This window comes from Mycteria americana, unplaced genomic scaffold (assembly GCF_035582795.1).
Source record: "Mycteria americana isolate JAX WOST 10 ecotype Jacksonville Zoo and Gardens unplaced genomic scaffold, USCA_MyAme_1.0 Scaffold_245, whole genome shotgun sequence".
Taxonomy (NCBI): Eukaryota; Metazoa; Chordata; class Aves; order Ciconiiformes; family Ciconiidae; genus Mycteria; species Mycteria americana.
Genome location: NW_027445584.1, coordinates 16,301 through 29,813, shown reverse-complemented (window position 1 = coordinate 29,813; position 13,513 = coordinate 16,301). Strand labels below are relative to the sequence as shown.

At 69.2% G+C, this 13,513-nt stretch overlaps 1 protein-coding gene across 1 annotated transcript; it reads right to left on the bottom strand.

Moving 5' to 3' along the window:
* Window positions 1-329: 329 nt before the first annotated feature.
* On the bottom strand, window positions 330-11,860 carry LOC142403400 (ras-like protein 2; the record flags this gene model as incomplete). The annotated part of the gene is made up of 8 exons (XM_075489639.1): window positions 11,699-11,860; window positions 7,621-7,708; window positions 7,416-7,518; window positions 3,439-3,547; window positions 2,273-2,391; window positions 2,003-2,147; window positions 892-969; window positions 330-491 (listed from the first exon to the last, which is right to left on the bottom strand). Coding segments are annotated over exons 1-8 (966 nt in total), but the record flags the coding sequence as incomplete, so codon positions are not given.
* Between the last annotated feature and the right edge of the window lie 1,653 nt (window positions 11,861-13,513).

Below are 13,513 nucleotides of genomic sequence, written 5' to 3'. Positions count from 1 at the left end.
GTTGCCGAGACCTTTTTATCGTTCCTGAGTCTCCTCGTTTTTGGGGGGGGGGGGACCCCGAAAGAGGGGGGGGGAGGGCTGGGGGGGGGGCAGGGGGTGGGGGGGGGTCGGAGGGTTTGGGGGGGCTCGTGGGAGGGGGGGCTGGGGGGGAATGGGGGGGGTGATGCGGCTTGGGGGGAGTCTTGGGTGAATTGGGGGGGTGGGGGGGTCGCAGCACTTTGGGGGGTCTTGTCGGGGGGGGCTCGCATGAGCTGGGGGGCTCAGACTTGAGGGGGCACAGATTTTGGGGGCTTAGACTTGGGGGGCACAGATTTGGGGGGGACTCAGACTTGGGGGGGCTCAGACTTCGGGGGCACAGATTTGGGGGGGCTCAGACTTGGGGGCACAGACTTGGGCACAGATTTGGGGGGGCTTGGACTTGGGGGGCTCAGACTTGGGGGCTTAGATTTGGGGGGGCTCAGACTTGGGGGCTCAGACTTGGGGGACACAGACTTGGGGGGCACAGATTTAGGGGGGCTTAGACTTGAGGGGCACAGATTTGGGGGGCTCAGACTTGGGGGGCTCAGACTTGGGGGGCACAGATTTGGGGGGACTCAGACTTGGGGGGCTCAGACTTCGGGGGCACAGATTTGGGGGGGGCTCAGACTTGGGGGCTCAGACTTGGGGGACACAGACTTGGGGGGCACAGATTAGGGAGCTTAGACTTGAGGGGCACAGATTTGGGGGGGCTCAGACTTGGGGGGCACAGATTTGGGGGGGCTTAGACTTGGGGGGCACAGACTTGGGGGGCTCAGACTTGGGGGGCACAGACTTGGGGGGGGCTCGGACTTGGGGGGGGCACAGAATTGGGGGGGCTCGGACTTGGGGGGCTTAGACTTGGGGGGCACAGACCTGGGGGGGCTCGGACTTGGCGGGCACACACTTGGGGGGCTGGGACTTGGGGGGGCTCACACGAGGGGTCTTGTAGGGCTGGGGCGGGGCTCAGATTTGGGGGGGGGGCACACAACTTGGGGGGGGGGGGCCTCGCAGAGTGGGGTCCTGCCAGGTCCTGGGGGTCTCCCACAATTGGGGGGGGGGGGTGTCCTTGCACCCCCAGGATCCCCCTCACCCGAGTGGGGGGGGGGGGGGGGGGGGGGGGGTCGTCCTCGCACGAGCACCCCCATGTGAGCCCCGTGCCCCCCCCCTCGCACACGCATGACCCCTCGCACACGCGTGTGCACACCGGCTTTTAAGGCGCTTTAATGTGTGACCCCCCCCCAATGAGGGGGGGGGCTTTGGTATTTACAGCAGCTGGGGGGGGGGGGGGGGGCACAGGGGCCCCCCCCCCAAATTTGTGATACCGAAGGGGGGGGGGGGGGGGCTGTGTGCGTGTCCCCCCTCCCGGGGTGGGGGGGGGGGGATGTGTCCGAGCGAAGCTGGGGGGCCCCCCCCCAGACTCCTGGGTCCTTCTGGGGTGAAACTGAGGGGACCCCCCCCCCCAAAAAAAAAAACTGGGGGTGTGGGGGGAGAGGGACCCCAAATTGGGGAGCTGGGAGGGCTCTGGGACCCCAAAGTGGAGGGGGAGGGGGTGAAAAGGGGGGGGGGGGGCAATATGGGGGGGACCCCAAATGGGGGGGGGGGGGGGGATGGGGGGGCAGGAAGGAGGGGGTTCTTGGGACCCCCAAATTGGAGGGTTTAGGGGGTCCCATGGAGGAGGGAGCCCCCAAAAGAGGTTGAGGGGGGCTAGAAAAGAAGGGGGGGCCCCGGGGGGGGGCTAGAAAGAAGGGGGGGCCCCGAGACCCCCAAATTGGGGGGTTGGAGACCCCTCGTAAAGGAGGGGACCTCAACATAGGAGGCGGGGGGGGGCTAAAAAGGGGGTGCCCAGAAAAGGGATTGGGGGGGGGGGGTGTCTGCAAGAAGGGGGGCCCTAAACCGGGGGGGGGTGTGTGTGTTACAAAAAGGGGCTCCCCAAAATGGAGGGTCCGTGGGGTAGTGTCAGCAAGCGGCCCCCCCAAAACCAGGCCTGGGGGGGGGGGGTCTGCAAGAAGTTGGGGGGGGGCGTTTTGGGGTGCGGGGGGGTCAGAGGAGGGCGCAGGGGCAGCGGGGGGGGTCCTTGCTGCGGGGGGGCGGGGGCAGCGCCGGGGGGGTCTCCTGCTCCCCGGAAGCGCCTGTGGGGGGGGGGGGGGTCAAACAAAAGGGGAGGGGGTGGGTTAAGCTGGAGCTGGGGGGGGGGGGGGGATCCCCAGGGGTTTTGGGGTGCCCCCCCCCCCCCCCCCCCCCAAGCCCCCCCCACCTGACGGCCCGCACGAGCTCGTGGAAGGCCTCGTCCACGTTGAGCTGGGTCTTGGCCGAGGCCTCCAGGTAGCGCAGGCGGTTCTGGCGGGCGAAGGCCTGCGCCTCCTCCCGCGGCACCTGGGGGCACAGCGGTGCTGGGGGGGCGGGGGCTGACACCCCCCCAACACCCCACACCCCCCAACACCCCACACACCCCCCTTCACCCCACACCCCCCCTTCACTGGGCCCACGGGCTCTGGGCGAGGGGATTGAGGCCCTGCGGGGCCGGGCGCGCCTCCAAGATGGCCGCCGGAGGGGTTGGGGGTGTGGGGAGGGTGCTCAAGATGGCCGCCGTGGGCTGTAGGGTGGGGGGCTCTGTTCTGAGGGGGCCCAAGATGGCCGCCGGGCACGCAGAGGCGGGACTTCCTGTTCTGAGCGGGCCCAAGATGGCCGCCGGGCACGCAGAGGCGGGACTTCCTGTTCTGAGCGGGCCCAAGATGGCTGCTGGGCCCGAAGAGGCGGGACTTCCTGTTTTGAGTGGATCCAAGATGGCCGCCTGACCTGGAGGGCGGGACTTCCTCTTCCGGGAAGCGCATCAACAACCCCGCCAGGGGCGGGACTTCCTGTACGAGCCCAAGATGGCCAAAAGGGGGCGGGACTTCCTGTTCTGGGGCAAGAGGGGGTGGGACTTCCTGTCCTGGGTGAAACCAAGCAGGCCAGAGAGGGCGGGACTTCCTGCTCTGTGGCCAAAGGGGGCGGGACTTCCTGTTCCATGGACATATGGGGCGGGATTTCCTCTTGTGGGTGAAACCAAGCTGGGCAGGGCAGGGGGCGGGACTTCCCATCCTGCTTCCAGAGAAGGCGGGACTTCCTGTTCTCGGCCAACCCAAGCAGGCCAGTGGAGGCGGGACTTCCTGTCCCGGGGGGGGTGGGGGGGGCCAGCAGGGGCGGGACTTCCTGTGCTGGGCAAACCCTGTTGCTCAGTAGGGCGGGACTTCCTGTTCTGGGCCCGGCGGGGAGGGGGCGGAGGCACTTCCTGTCCGGCGCTTTTCAGGTCCGTGTGGAAACGGGGGCTGCGTCAGGGAGGTTCCGGGGGGGGGGGGGTTTCCCAGGGGGTTGGGGGGGTCCCAGGGGGTTGGGGGGGTCCCGGGGGGTCCCGGGGGGGTCCCGGGGGGTGGGGGGTACCTGGCGCTGGGGGAGGAGGTCGGCCTTGTTGCCCACCATGACGGCGGGGACGTCGTCCCGGTCCTTCACCCGCAGGATCTGCCCGTGCAGCCGCGGCAGCACCCCGAAACTGGGGGGGGGGGGGGGGGGGGGGAGGGGAGGGGGAGGAGGAACGGCATGGGGGGGGGGAGGGGGAGGTTGGGGTGGGGGGAGGGGTCCTGGGGTGGGAATGGGCGGGGGGGGGGGGCTGGGGGCAGGTTTTGGGGGGTGCCAGGGTGGGAATTGGGGGGCTGGGGGGCAGGAATGGGGGGTCCAAGAGCAGGAACGGGGGGGCCAGGGCGGGAATGGGGGTGGTCAGGGTGGGAACGGGGGGGCTGGGGCAGGTTTGGGGGTGCCAGGGTGGGAACAGGGGGGCTGGGGGTGGGTTTGGGGGGTCCAAGAGCAGGAATGGGGGGGCTGGGGCAGATATGGGGGGGTCAGGGGTGGGAACGGGGGGGCTGGGACAGATTGGGGGGGCTGGGGCAGATTTGGGGGGGGCTAGAGGCAGGTTTGGGGGGAGCAGGGGTGGGAATGGGGGGGCTGGGGCAGGTTTGGGGGGGCTGAGGGTGGGAACGGGGGGTCCAGGGCAGAAATGGGGGGGGGCTGGGGGCAGGAATGGGGGGTCCAAGAGCAGGAACGGGGGGGCCAGGGCGGGAATGGGGGGGCTGGGGCAGATTGGGGGGGCTGGGGCAGATTCGGGGGGACTAAAGGCAGGTTTGGGGGAGCAGGGGTGGGAATGGGGGGGATGGGGCAGGTTTGGGGGGGTCCCGGGGTGGGAAGGGGAGGGGATGGGGCAGGTTTGGGGGGGGCTGGGGGTCGGAATGGGGGGTCCAGGGCAGAAATGGGGGGGCTGGGGGCAGGTTTGGGGGTGCCAGGGCAGGAACGGGGGGGGCTGGGGCAGGAATGGGGGGGCTGGGTGGGAAGTGGGGGGGATGGGGCAGATTTGGGGGGCACTAGAGGCAGGTTTGGGGAGCAGGGGTGGGAACGGGGGGGGCTGGGGCAGGAATGGGGGGGCTGGGGGTGGGAATGGGGGGTCCCGGGGTGGGAAGGGGGGGGCCGGGGGCAGATTTGGGGGGGCTGGGGGTGGGAACAGGGGGTCCAGGGCAGAAATGGGGGGGCTGGGGGCAGGTTTGGGGGTGCCAGGGCAGGAATGGGGGGGTCCCGGGGTGGGAATGGGGGGGGGGCTGGGGTAGATTTGGGGGGGCTGGGGGCAGGTTTGGGGGTGCCAGAGGGGGTTTGGGGGGGCTGGGGGGGGTCCAGGGCTGGGGAAGGGGGGGGGTCTCAGGGAGGGTTTGGGGGTTGCCAGGGGGAATTTTGGGGTGCTCGGGGCTGGGTCTGTGTCAGGTTTTGGGGTGCTGGGGGGGGCGGGGGTGTTTTGGGGTGCTCAGTGCCAGATCCGGTCAGGTTTGGGGTGCAAGGGCGGAGTTTCGGGGTGCCGGGGGGGGTGGGGGCTGTGTGAGGGGTCTGGGGGTGCCGGGATGTTTTGGGGTGCTCAGTGCCAGATCCGGGTCAGGTTTTGGGGTGCAAGCGGGGAGTTTCGGGGTGCTGGGGGGGCGGGGCTGTTTTGGGGTGCTCGGGGCTGGGTCGGTGTCAGGTTTTGGGGTGCAAGGGCGGAGTTTCGGGGTGCCGGGGGGGCGGGGGCTGTGCGAGGGGTTTGGGGGGCAGGGGGTGTTTTGGGGTGCTCGGGGCTGGGTCGGTGTCAGGTTTTGGGGTGCAAAGGGGAGTTTTGGGGTGCTGGGGGGGGGCGGGGGTGATTTGGGGTGCTCCGTGCCGGTCTGTGTCAGGTTTTGGGGTGCAAGGGCGGAGTTTCGGGGTGCCGGGGGGGGTGGGGCTGTGCGAGGGGTTGGGGGTGTCAAGGAGGTTTTGGGGTGCTCAGTGCCAGAATCCGGTCAGGTTTTGGGGTGCAAGGGGGGAGTTTCGGGGTGCTGGGGGGGGCAGGGGCTGTTTTGGGGTGCTCAGTGCCAGATCCGGGTCAGGTTTTGGGGTGCAAGGGGGGAGTTTTGGGGTGCTGGGGGGGGCGGGGGTGTTTTGGGGTGCTCAGTGCCAGATCCGGGTCAGGTTTTTGGGGTGCAAGGGGGAGTTTCGGGGTGCCGGGGGGCCCAGGGGCTGTGTGAGGGGTTTGGGGGGGCGGGGCTGTTTTGGGGTGCTCAGTGCCAGATCCGCGTCAGGTTTTGGGATGCAAGGGAGAGTTTTGGGGTGCTGGGGGGGGCAGGGGCTGTGCGAGGCGTTTGGGGGGGCCAGGACTGTTTTGGGGTGCTCAGTGCCGGGTCTGTGTCAGGTTTTGGGGTGCAAGGGGGAGTTTCGGGGTGCCGGGGGGGGTGGGGGCTGTGCGAGGGGTTTGGGGGTGTCAAGGAGGTTTTGGGGTGCTCAGTGCCAGAATCCGGTCAGGTTTTGGGGTGCAAGGGGGAGTTTCGGGGTGCTGGGGGGGGCGGGGGCTGTGTGAGGGGTCTGGGGGTGCCGGGATGTTTTGGGGTGCTCAGTGCCGGGTCTGTGTCAGGTTTTGGGGTGCAAGGGGGAGTTTCGGGGTGCCGGGGGGGCAGGGGCTGTGCGAGGGGTTTGGGGGTGCTGGGATGTTTTGGGGTGCTCGGGGCTGGGTCTGTGTCAGGTTTTGGGGTGCTGGGGGGGGCGGGGGTGTTTTGGGGTGCTCAGTGCCAGATCCCGGTCAGGTTTTGGGGTGCAAGGGGGAGTTTCGGGGTGCCGGGGGGGGTGGGGGCTGTGTGAGGGGTTTGGGGGGGGCGGGGGTGTTTTGGGGTGCTCAGTGCCACATCCGGGTCAGGTTTTGGGGTGCAAGGGGGGAGTTTCGGGGGGCTGGGGGGGGCGGGGGCTGTGTGAGGGGTCTGGGGGTGCCGGGATGTTTTGGGGTGCTCAGTGCCGGGTCTGTGTCAGGTTTTGGGGTACAAGCGGGGAGTTTCGGGATGCTGGGGGGGGGCGGGGGTGTTTTGGGGTGCTCCGTGCTGGGTCGGTGTCAGGTTTTGGGGTGCAAGGGGGAGTTTCGGGGTGCCGGGGGGGGCGGGGGCTGTGCGAGGGGTTTGGGGGTGTCAAGGAGGTTTTGGGGTGCTCAGTGCCAGAATCCGGTCAGGTTTTGGGGTGCAAGGGGGAGTTTCGGGGTGCCGGGGGCGTGGGGGCTGTGCGAGGGGTTTGGGGGTGCCGGGACGTTTTGGGGTGCTCCGTGCCGGGTCTGTGTCAGGTTTTGGGGTACAAGCGGGGAGTTTCGGGGTGCTGGGGGGGCGGGGGTGTTTTGGGGTGCTCGGGGCTGGGTCTGTGTCAGGTTTTGGGGTGCAAGGGGGAGTTTCGGGGTGCCGGGGGGGGCGGGGGCTGTGCGAGGGGTTTGGGGGGGCAGGGGGTGTTTTGGGGTGCTCGGGGCTGGGTCGGTGTCAGGTTTTGGGGTGCAAAGGGGAGTTTTGGGGTGCTGGGGGGGGGCGGGGGTGATTTGGGGTGCTCCGTGCCGGGTCTGTGTCAGGTTTTGGGGTGCAAGGGCGGAGTTTCGGGGTGCCGGGGGGGGTGGGGGCTGTGCGAGGGGTTTGGGGGTGTCAAGGAGGTTTTGGGGTGCTCAGTGCCAGAATCCGGTCAGGTTTTGGGGTGCAAGGGGGAGTTTCGGGGTGCTGGGTGGGGCAGGGGCTGTGCGAGGGGTCTGGGGGTGCCGGGATGTTTTGGGGTGCTCAGTGCCGGGTCTGTGTCAGGTTTTGGGGTGCAAGGGGGAGTTTTGGGGTGCTGGGGGGGGGCGGGGGTGTTTTGGGGTGCTCCGTGCCGGGTCTGTGTCAGCTTTTGGGGTGCAAGGGCGGAGTTTCGGGGTTCCGGAGCCCGTTGGGGCCGTGCGAGAAATCTGCCAGCGGATTTTTAGGGGTGCCGGGAGGGACGTCGGGAATTTGGGGCGCTCAGGGGCACGCGAGGGCCCCCGCCTCGGTTTTGGGGTGCCCGGGGGGGGGGGTTTGGGGGGGGGGGGGGGGTCCCCCCGTTACCTCTCGCGATCGTCGATGGCGAAGACGAGGAGGAAGCCGTCGCCCGCCCGCAGGTGCTGCTCCCGCATCGCCCCAAATTCCTCCTGCCCCGCCGTGTCCAGGACTGCCGCGAGGGGGGGGGTCACAGAGGTGGGGGGGGGGGGGTCCCCCCCAAATTTCTTAGGGGTCCCAGGTATTTTGGGGGTGTCCCCCCCCCCCCACTCACTGTCGAGGCGCGCGGGGACCCCGTCCACGGTGCAGAGCTTGGCGTAGGAGTCCTCGATGGTGGGGTCGTAGTCGGGGACGAAGTAGGACTGGGGGGGGGGGGGGGGGAGGTGGGAGGGGGGCCTGAACCCCCAAACTTTTTTTTTTTTGGGGGGGGGGGAGGGGGTGTCCGACTGGGCACCCCCCACCCCCACGCCACTGCTAAATTGGGGGGGGGTCCAACTGTGGCAGGGTGCCTGAGCCCCCCCCCCCCCCCCAAATTGGGGGGGATGCGGGAGGCCGGGGTCCTGAACCCCCAAACTGGGGGGGGACACGCAGGATTCCGGGGTCCTGAACCCCCAAACTGGGGGGGGGACACCGAGGCTCCAGGCAGGTGAACCCCCAAACGGCGGGGGGGGGGGGGACACAGGAGTCTGAGTGCCTGACACCCCCAAACTGGGGGGGACGCAGGAGTCCGGGTTCCTGAACCCCCAAAGTGGGGGGGGGACCCAGGTGTCCGGGTGCCCGAACCCCCCCAAACTGGGGGGGGGACACACAGGATTCCGGGGTCCTGAACCCCCAAATTTGGGGGGGACACACACAGGATTCCGGGGTCCTGAACCCCAAACTGGGGGGGGGGGGGGGAACAGGATTCTGGGGTCCTGAACCCCCAAAGTGGGGGTGGGGGGGACACACAGGATTCCGGGGTCCTGAACCCCCAAACTGGGGGGGGGGACACACACAGGATTCCGGGGTCTTGAACCCCCAAAGTGGGGGGGGGGGACGCGGGAGTCCAGGGTCCTGAACCCCCAAACTGGGGGGGACAGCGAGGCTCCAGGCAGGTGAACCCCGAAACTGGGGGGGCACAGGAGTCCGGGTGTCTGACACCCCCAAACTGGGGGGGACACTGGAGTCCGGGGTCCTGAACCCCCAAAGTCGGGGGGGGACCCAGGTGTCCGGGTGCCCGAACCCCCCCAAACTGGGGGGGGACACGCAGGATTCCGGGGTCCTGAACCCCCAAACTGGGGGGGGGACACCGAGGCACCAGGCAGGTGAACCCCGAAACTGGGGGGGGCACAGGAGTCCGGGTGCCCGAACCCCCAAACTGGGGGGGGGATGCAGGAGTCCGGGGTCCTGAACCCCCAAAGTGGGGGGGGGACCCAGGTGTCCGGGTGCCCGAACCCCCCCAAACTGGGGGGGGGGACCCAGGCTCTGGGCAGCAAACCCCCAAAGTGGGGGGGACACACACACAGGATTCCGGGGTCCTGAACCCCCAAACTTGGGGGGGGGGGATGCCTGACTGGCCCCCACCCCCAAACTGGGGGGCCCCCTGGAGTCCGGGTACCTGAGGCCCCCCCCCAACCCCAAACTGGGGGGGACCCCAGTGTGTGGGCACCCAAAGCGACAAAATGGGGGGGCACTGAGGTGTCCGGGTGCCCGAACCCCCAAACTGGGGGGGGACACAGGAGTCCGGGGTCCTGAACCCCCAAAGTGGGGGGGGGACCCAGGCATCCGGGCACCCGAACCCCCAAAGTGGGGGGGGGGACACAGGATTCCGGGGTCCTGAACCCCCAAAGTGGGGGGGGGACACCGAGGCTCCAGGCAGGTGAACCCCGAAATTGGGGGGGGCACAGGAGTCCGGGTGCCCGAACCCCCAAACTGGGCGGGCCCCAGGCATCCGGGCACACCCCCCCCCCCCCCAAATCAAGGGGGTCCCCCCTACTCCGGTGGTCCAGGTTTGGGGGGGTCTCAGGTTGGGGCTCCCCAGTTTAGGGGCCCCCGGGGGGGGGGGGTCGGGTCTGTTTTAGGGGAGCCCCCAGTTTGGGGGTCCCGGTTTGGGGGGGGTGGTGCCAGTTCGGGGGGGTCCTGGGGTGGTCTCAGGTCAGGGGGCCCAGTTTGGGGGTGCCCCAGGGAGCCCCCAGTTTGGGGGTCCCGGTTTGGGGGGGTCCCAGGTCAGGGGTCCCCGTTTGGGGGTGCCCCGGGGGGGTGCCGGTTTTGGGGGGGGGGGGTCCCAGAGAGAGTTACAGTTTGGGGGGGTCCCTGTTGGGGGGAGGGGGTGCGAGGAGGGTCCCCAGTTCGGGGGTGCCCTCGGAGGGGGGGGGGGGCTGGTTTTGGGGTGCCCTCGGGGGGAGGGGGGGGGAGATGTCCCAGTGAGGGGATGCCCGGGAACCTCCCGGGTTTGGGGGGGGGGTCCCGGTTTCGGGGGGGCCCCCAGTTTAGCGGAGGGGCACCGATTATGGAGGGGGGGGGCCCAGTTTTGGGGGGAGGTCCCGGTTTAGGGGGGGTCCCCCAATTATAGGGGGGGGTCCCCCGGTTTTGGGGGCGTGGTCCCGGGTTTAGGGGGGGGTCCGATTGGGGGGGGGTCCCGGTTTTGGGGAGGGGGTCCTGGTTTGGGGGGGGGGGGTGTCCCGATTATGGAGGGGGTCCCGGTTTTGGGGGGGGTCCCGCTTTCGGGGGGGTGGTCCCTGTTTTGGGCGTGTCCCGGTTTCGAGGGGGGGGGTGTCCCGGTTTTGGGGGTGTCCCCGGTTTCGGGAGGGGGTGGTCCCTGTTTTTGGGGGGGGGTGTCGGGGTTTCGGGGGGGGTATCCCGGTCTTGGGGGGTGCCCCGGTTTTGGGGGGGGTGGTCCCTGTTTTGGAGGGGGTTCCCCGGTTTCGGGGGGGTGGTCCCTGTTTTGGGGGGGGTGTCCCGGTTTCGAGGGGGTATCCCGGTCTTGGGGGGTGCCTCGGTTTTGGGGGGCAGTGTCCCGCTTTCGGGGGGGGGTGTCCCGGTTTGGGGGTGTCCCCGGTTTCGGGGGGGGGTGGTCCCTGTTTTGGGGGTGTCCCGGTTTCGAGGGGGGGGGTGTCCCGGTTTTGGGGGTGTCCCCGGTTTCGGGGAGGGGTGATCCCTGTTTTGGGGGGGGTGTCCCGCTTTCGGGGGTGTCCCCGGTTTCGGGGGGGGGGGTGGTCCCTGTTTTTGGGGGGGGGTGTCGGGGTTTTGGGGGGGTATCCCGGTTTTGGGGGGGGCCCCGGTTTTGGGGGGGGGTGTCCCGGTTTTGGGGGTGTCCCCGGTTTCGGGGGGGTGGTCCCTGTTTTGGGGGGGGTGTCCCGGTTTCGAGGGGGTATCCCGGTCTTGGGGGGTGCCCCGGTTTTGGGGGGCAGTGTCCCGCTTTCGGGGGGGGGGGGTTTCCCGGTTTGGGGGTGTCCCCGGTTTCGGGGGGGGGTGGTCCCTGTTTTGGGGGTGTCCCGGTTTCGAGGGGGGGGGTGTCCCGGTTTTGGGGGTGTCCCCGGTTTCGGGGAGGGGTGATCCCTGTTTTGGGGGGGGTGTCCCGCTTTCGGGGGGGTGGTCCCTGTTTTGGGGGGGGTGTCCCGGTTTCGGGGGTGTCCCCGGTTTCGGGGGGGGGTGGTCCCTGTTTTTGGGGGGGGGTGTCGGGGTTTTGGGGGGGGTATCCCGGTTTTGGGGGGTGCCCCGGTTTTGGGGGGGGTGTCCCGGTTTTGGGGGTGTCCCCGGTTTCGGGGGGGTGGTCCCTGTTTTGGGGGGGGTGTCCCGGTTTCGAGGGGGTATCCCGGTCTTGGGGGGTGCCCCGGTTTTGGGGGGCGGTGTCCCGCTTTCGGGGGGGGGGTGTCCCGGTTTGGGGGTGTCCCCGGTTTCGGGGGGGGGTGGTCCCTGTTTTGGGGGTGTCCCGGTTTCGAGGGGGGGGGTGTCCCGGTTTTGGGGGTGTCCCCGGTTTCGGGGAGGGGTGATCCCTGTTTTGGGGGGGGTGTCCCGCTTTCGGGGGGGTGGTCCCTGTTTTGGGGGGGGGTGTCCCGGTTTCGGGGGTGTCCCCGGTTTCGGGGGGGGGTGGTCCCTGTTTTTGGGGGGGGGTGTCGGGGTTTTGGGGGGGGTATCCCGGTTTTGGGGGGTGCCCCGGTTTTGGGGGGGGTGTCCCGGTTTTGGGGGTGTCCCCGGTTTCGGGGGGGTGGTCCCTGTTTTGGGGGGGGTGTCCCGGTTTCGAGGGATATCCCGGTCTTGGGGGGTGCCCCGGTTTCGGGGAGGGGTGATCCCTGTTTTGGGGGGGGGTGTCCCGGTTTCGGGGGGGGGGGGGGGCAGGGTGTTGTCCCGGTTTTGGGGGGGTCCCCCCGTACCTGGACGAAGCGGACGCTCAGCGCGCTCTTCCCGACGCCGCCACCGCCCAGCACGACCAGGCGGAGCCGCTCTGGGGGGGGCCCGGCCCCCCCGAGCCCCCCGGTTCCCCCCGTTCCCCCGAACCCCCCGGCCCCGCCGCGCCGCTCCCGGCCCCGCTCCATGCCCGGCCGCGGCCCGCGGGGGCGGGGCCACACGCTAATGTATGCAAAACCCCGCCCCCCGCGCGCGCGCCTCTACCTTACAAGGCGGCCCGGGCCGGGAGGGGGGGCGTGGCCGTGACGGGGCGCGGCCGCGCGGGGGCGTGGTCATGCGAAGGGAGGCGCGGCTACGGGGGTGTGTGCGCGACGCCCCGCCCCTCCCGCGGAGGTCCGCCCACAGGCGCCCGTCGCCTAGCAACGCGTGGCGCGGGGGCCGGCGGGAGGTGTAGTCCGAGTCCTCCCCCCCGCCAGGCGGCGCTCCCGGCGTGCCCCGCGCGGCCCCGCCCCCGCGGCGGAGCGGAGCAGCGGGTAAGATGGCGGCGGGGGCGGCCGGGCCCGGCCCGCGGCTCTGAGGGCGGGGGCGGAGGTAGCGGGGCCGGGCCGGGCCGGGGGGCGCCGGGGGTGGGGGGGAGCGAGGGGGTGTGGGGCCCGGGGGGGGGGGGGGGGCGGCTGGGGCGGGAACGGGGGGGTGCGGGGCAGAGCGAGGGGGTGTGGGGCGGGGAGGGGGGGGGGGTTTGGGGTGGGAAGAGGGAGGTGTGGGGTAGGGTGAGGGGATTTGGGGCGGGAAGGGGGGGGTCGGGGGTGGGAACGGGGAGATTTGGGGTAGAAATGAGGAGATTTGGGGTATGGCGGGGGGATTTGGGGCGGGAACAGGGGATTTGGGGTGGAAACGGGGAGATTTGGGATGTGGTGAGGGGATTTGGTGTAGAAACGGGGAGATTTGGGGTAGGGTGAGGGGATTTGGGGCGGGAAGGGGGGGGTCGGGGGTGGGAACGGGGAGATTTGGGGTAGAAATGAGGAGATTTGGGGTACGGTGAGGGGATTTGGGGTGGGAACAGGGGCTTTGGGGTAGAAATGAGACTTGGGGTGCGGTGAGGTGATTTAGGGCGGGAAGGGGGGATTTGGGGTGGAAACGGGGAGATCTGGGGTATGGTGAGGAGATTTGGGGTGGAAACGGGGAGATTGGGGGCAGGAACGGGGGATTTGGGGTAGAAATGAGATTTGGGGTAGGGTGAGAGGATTTGGGGTGAGAATGGATGGATTGGGGGTAGGAATAGGGAGATTTGGGGTATGGCGAGCAGATTTAGGGTATGGTGAGGTGATTTGGGGTGCGGTGAGGTGATTTGGGGCAGGAGAGGGGAATTTGAGATGGGAACAAGGAGATTTGGGGTATGGGGAGGGGGTTTGGGGAGGGAATGGGGGGGTTTGGGGTAAGAAAGGAGCGTTTGGGGAAAGAACACGGAGATTTGGAGTGCGGTGAGGGGATTTGGGGCAGGAATGGGGGGATTTGGGGTGGAAACGGGGAGATTGGGGGTATGGTGAGGGGATTTGGAGGGGGAATGGGGAGATTTGGGGTGGGAATGGATGGATTAGGTGCAGGAACGGGGAAATTTGGGGTATGGTGAGGGCATTGGGGGTATGGTGGGGTGATTTGGGGCAGGAGACGAGAATTTGATATAAAAACGAGGAGAATTGGGGTATGGGGAGGGAGTTTGGGGTGGGAATGGGGAGTTTTGGGGTAGGAAAGGAGCGGTTGGGGAAGAAACGTGGAGATTTGGGGTACGGTGAGGGGATTTGGGGCAGGATTGGAGAATTTGGGGAGGGAATAAGGGGAGT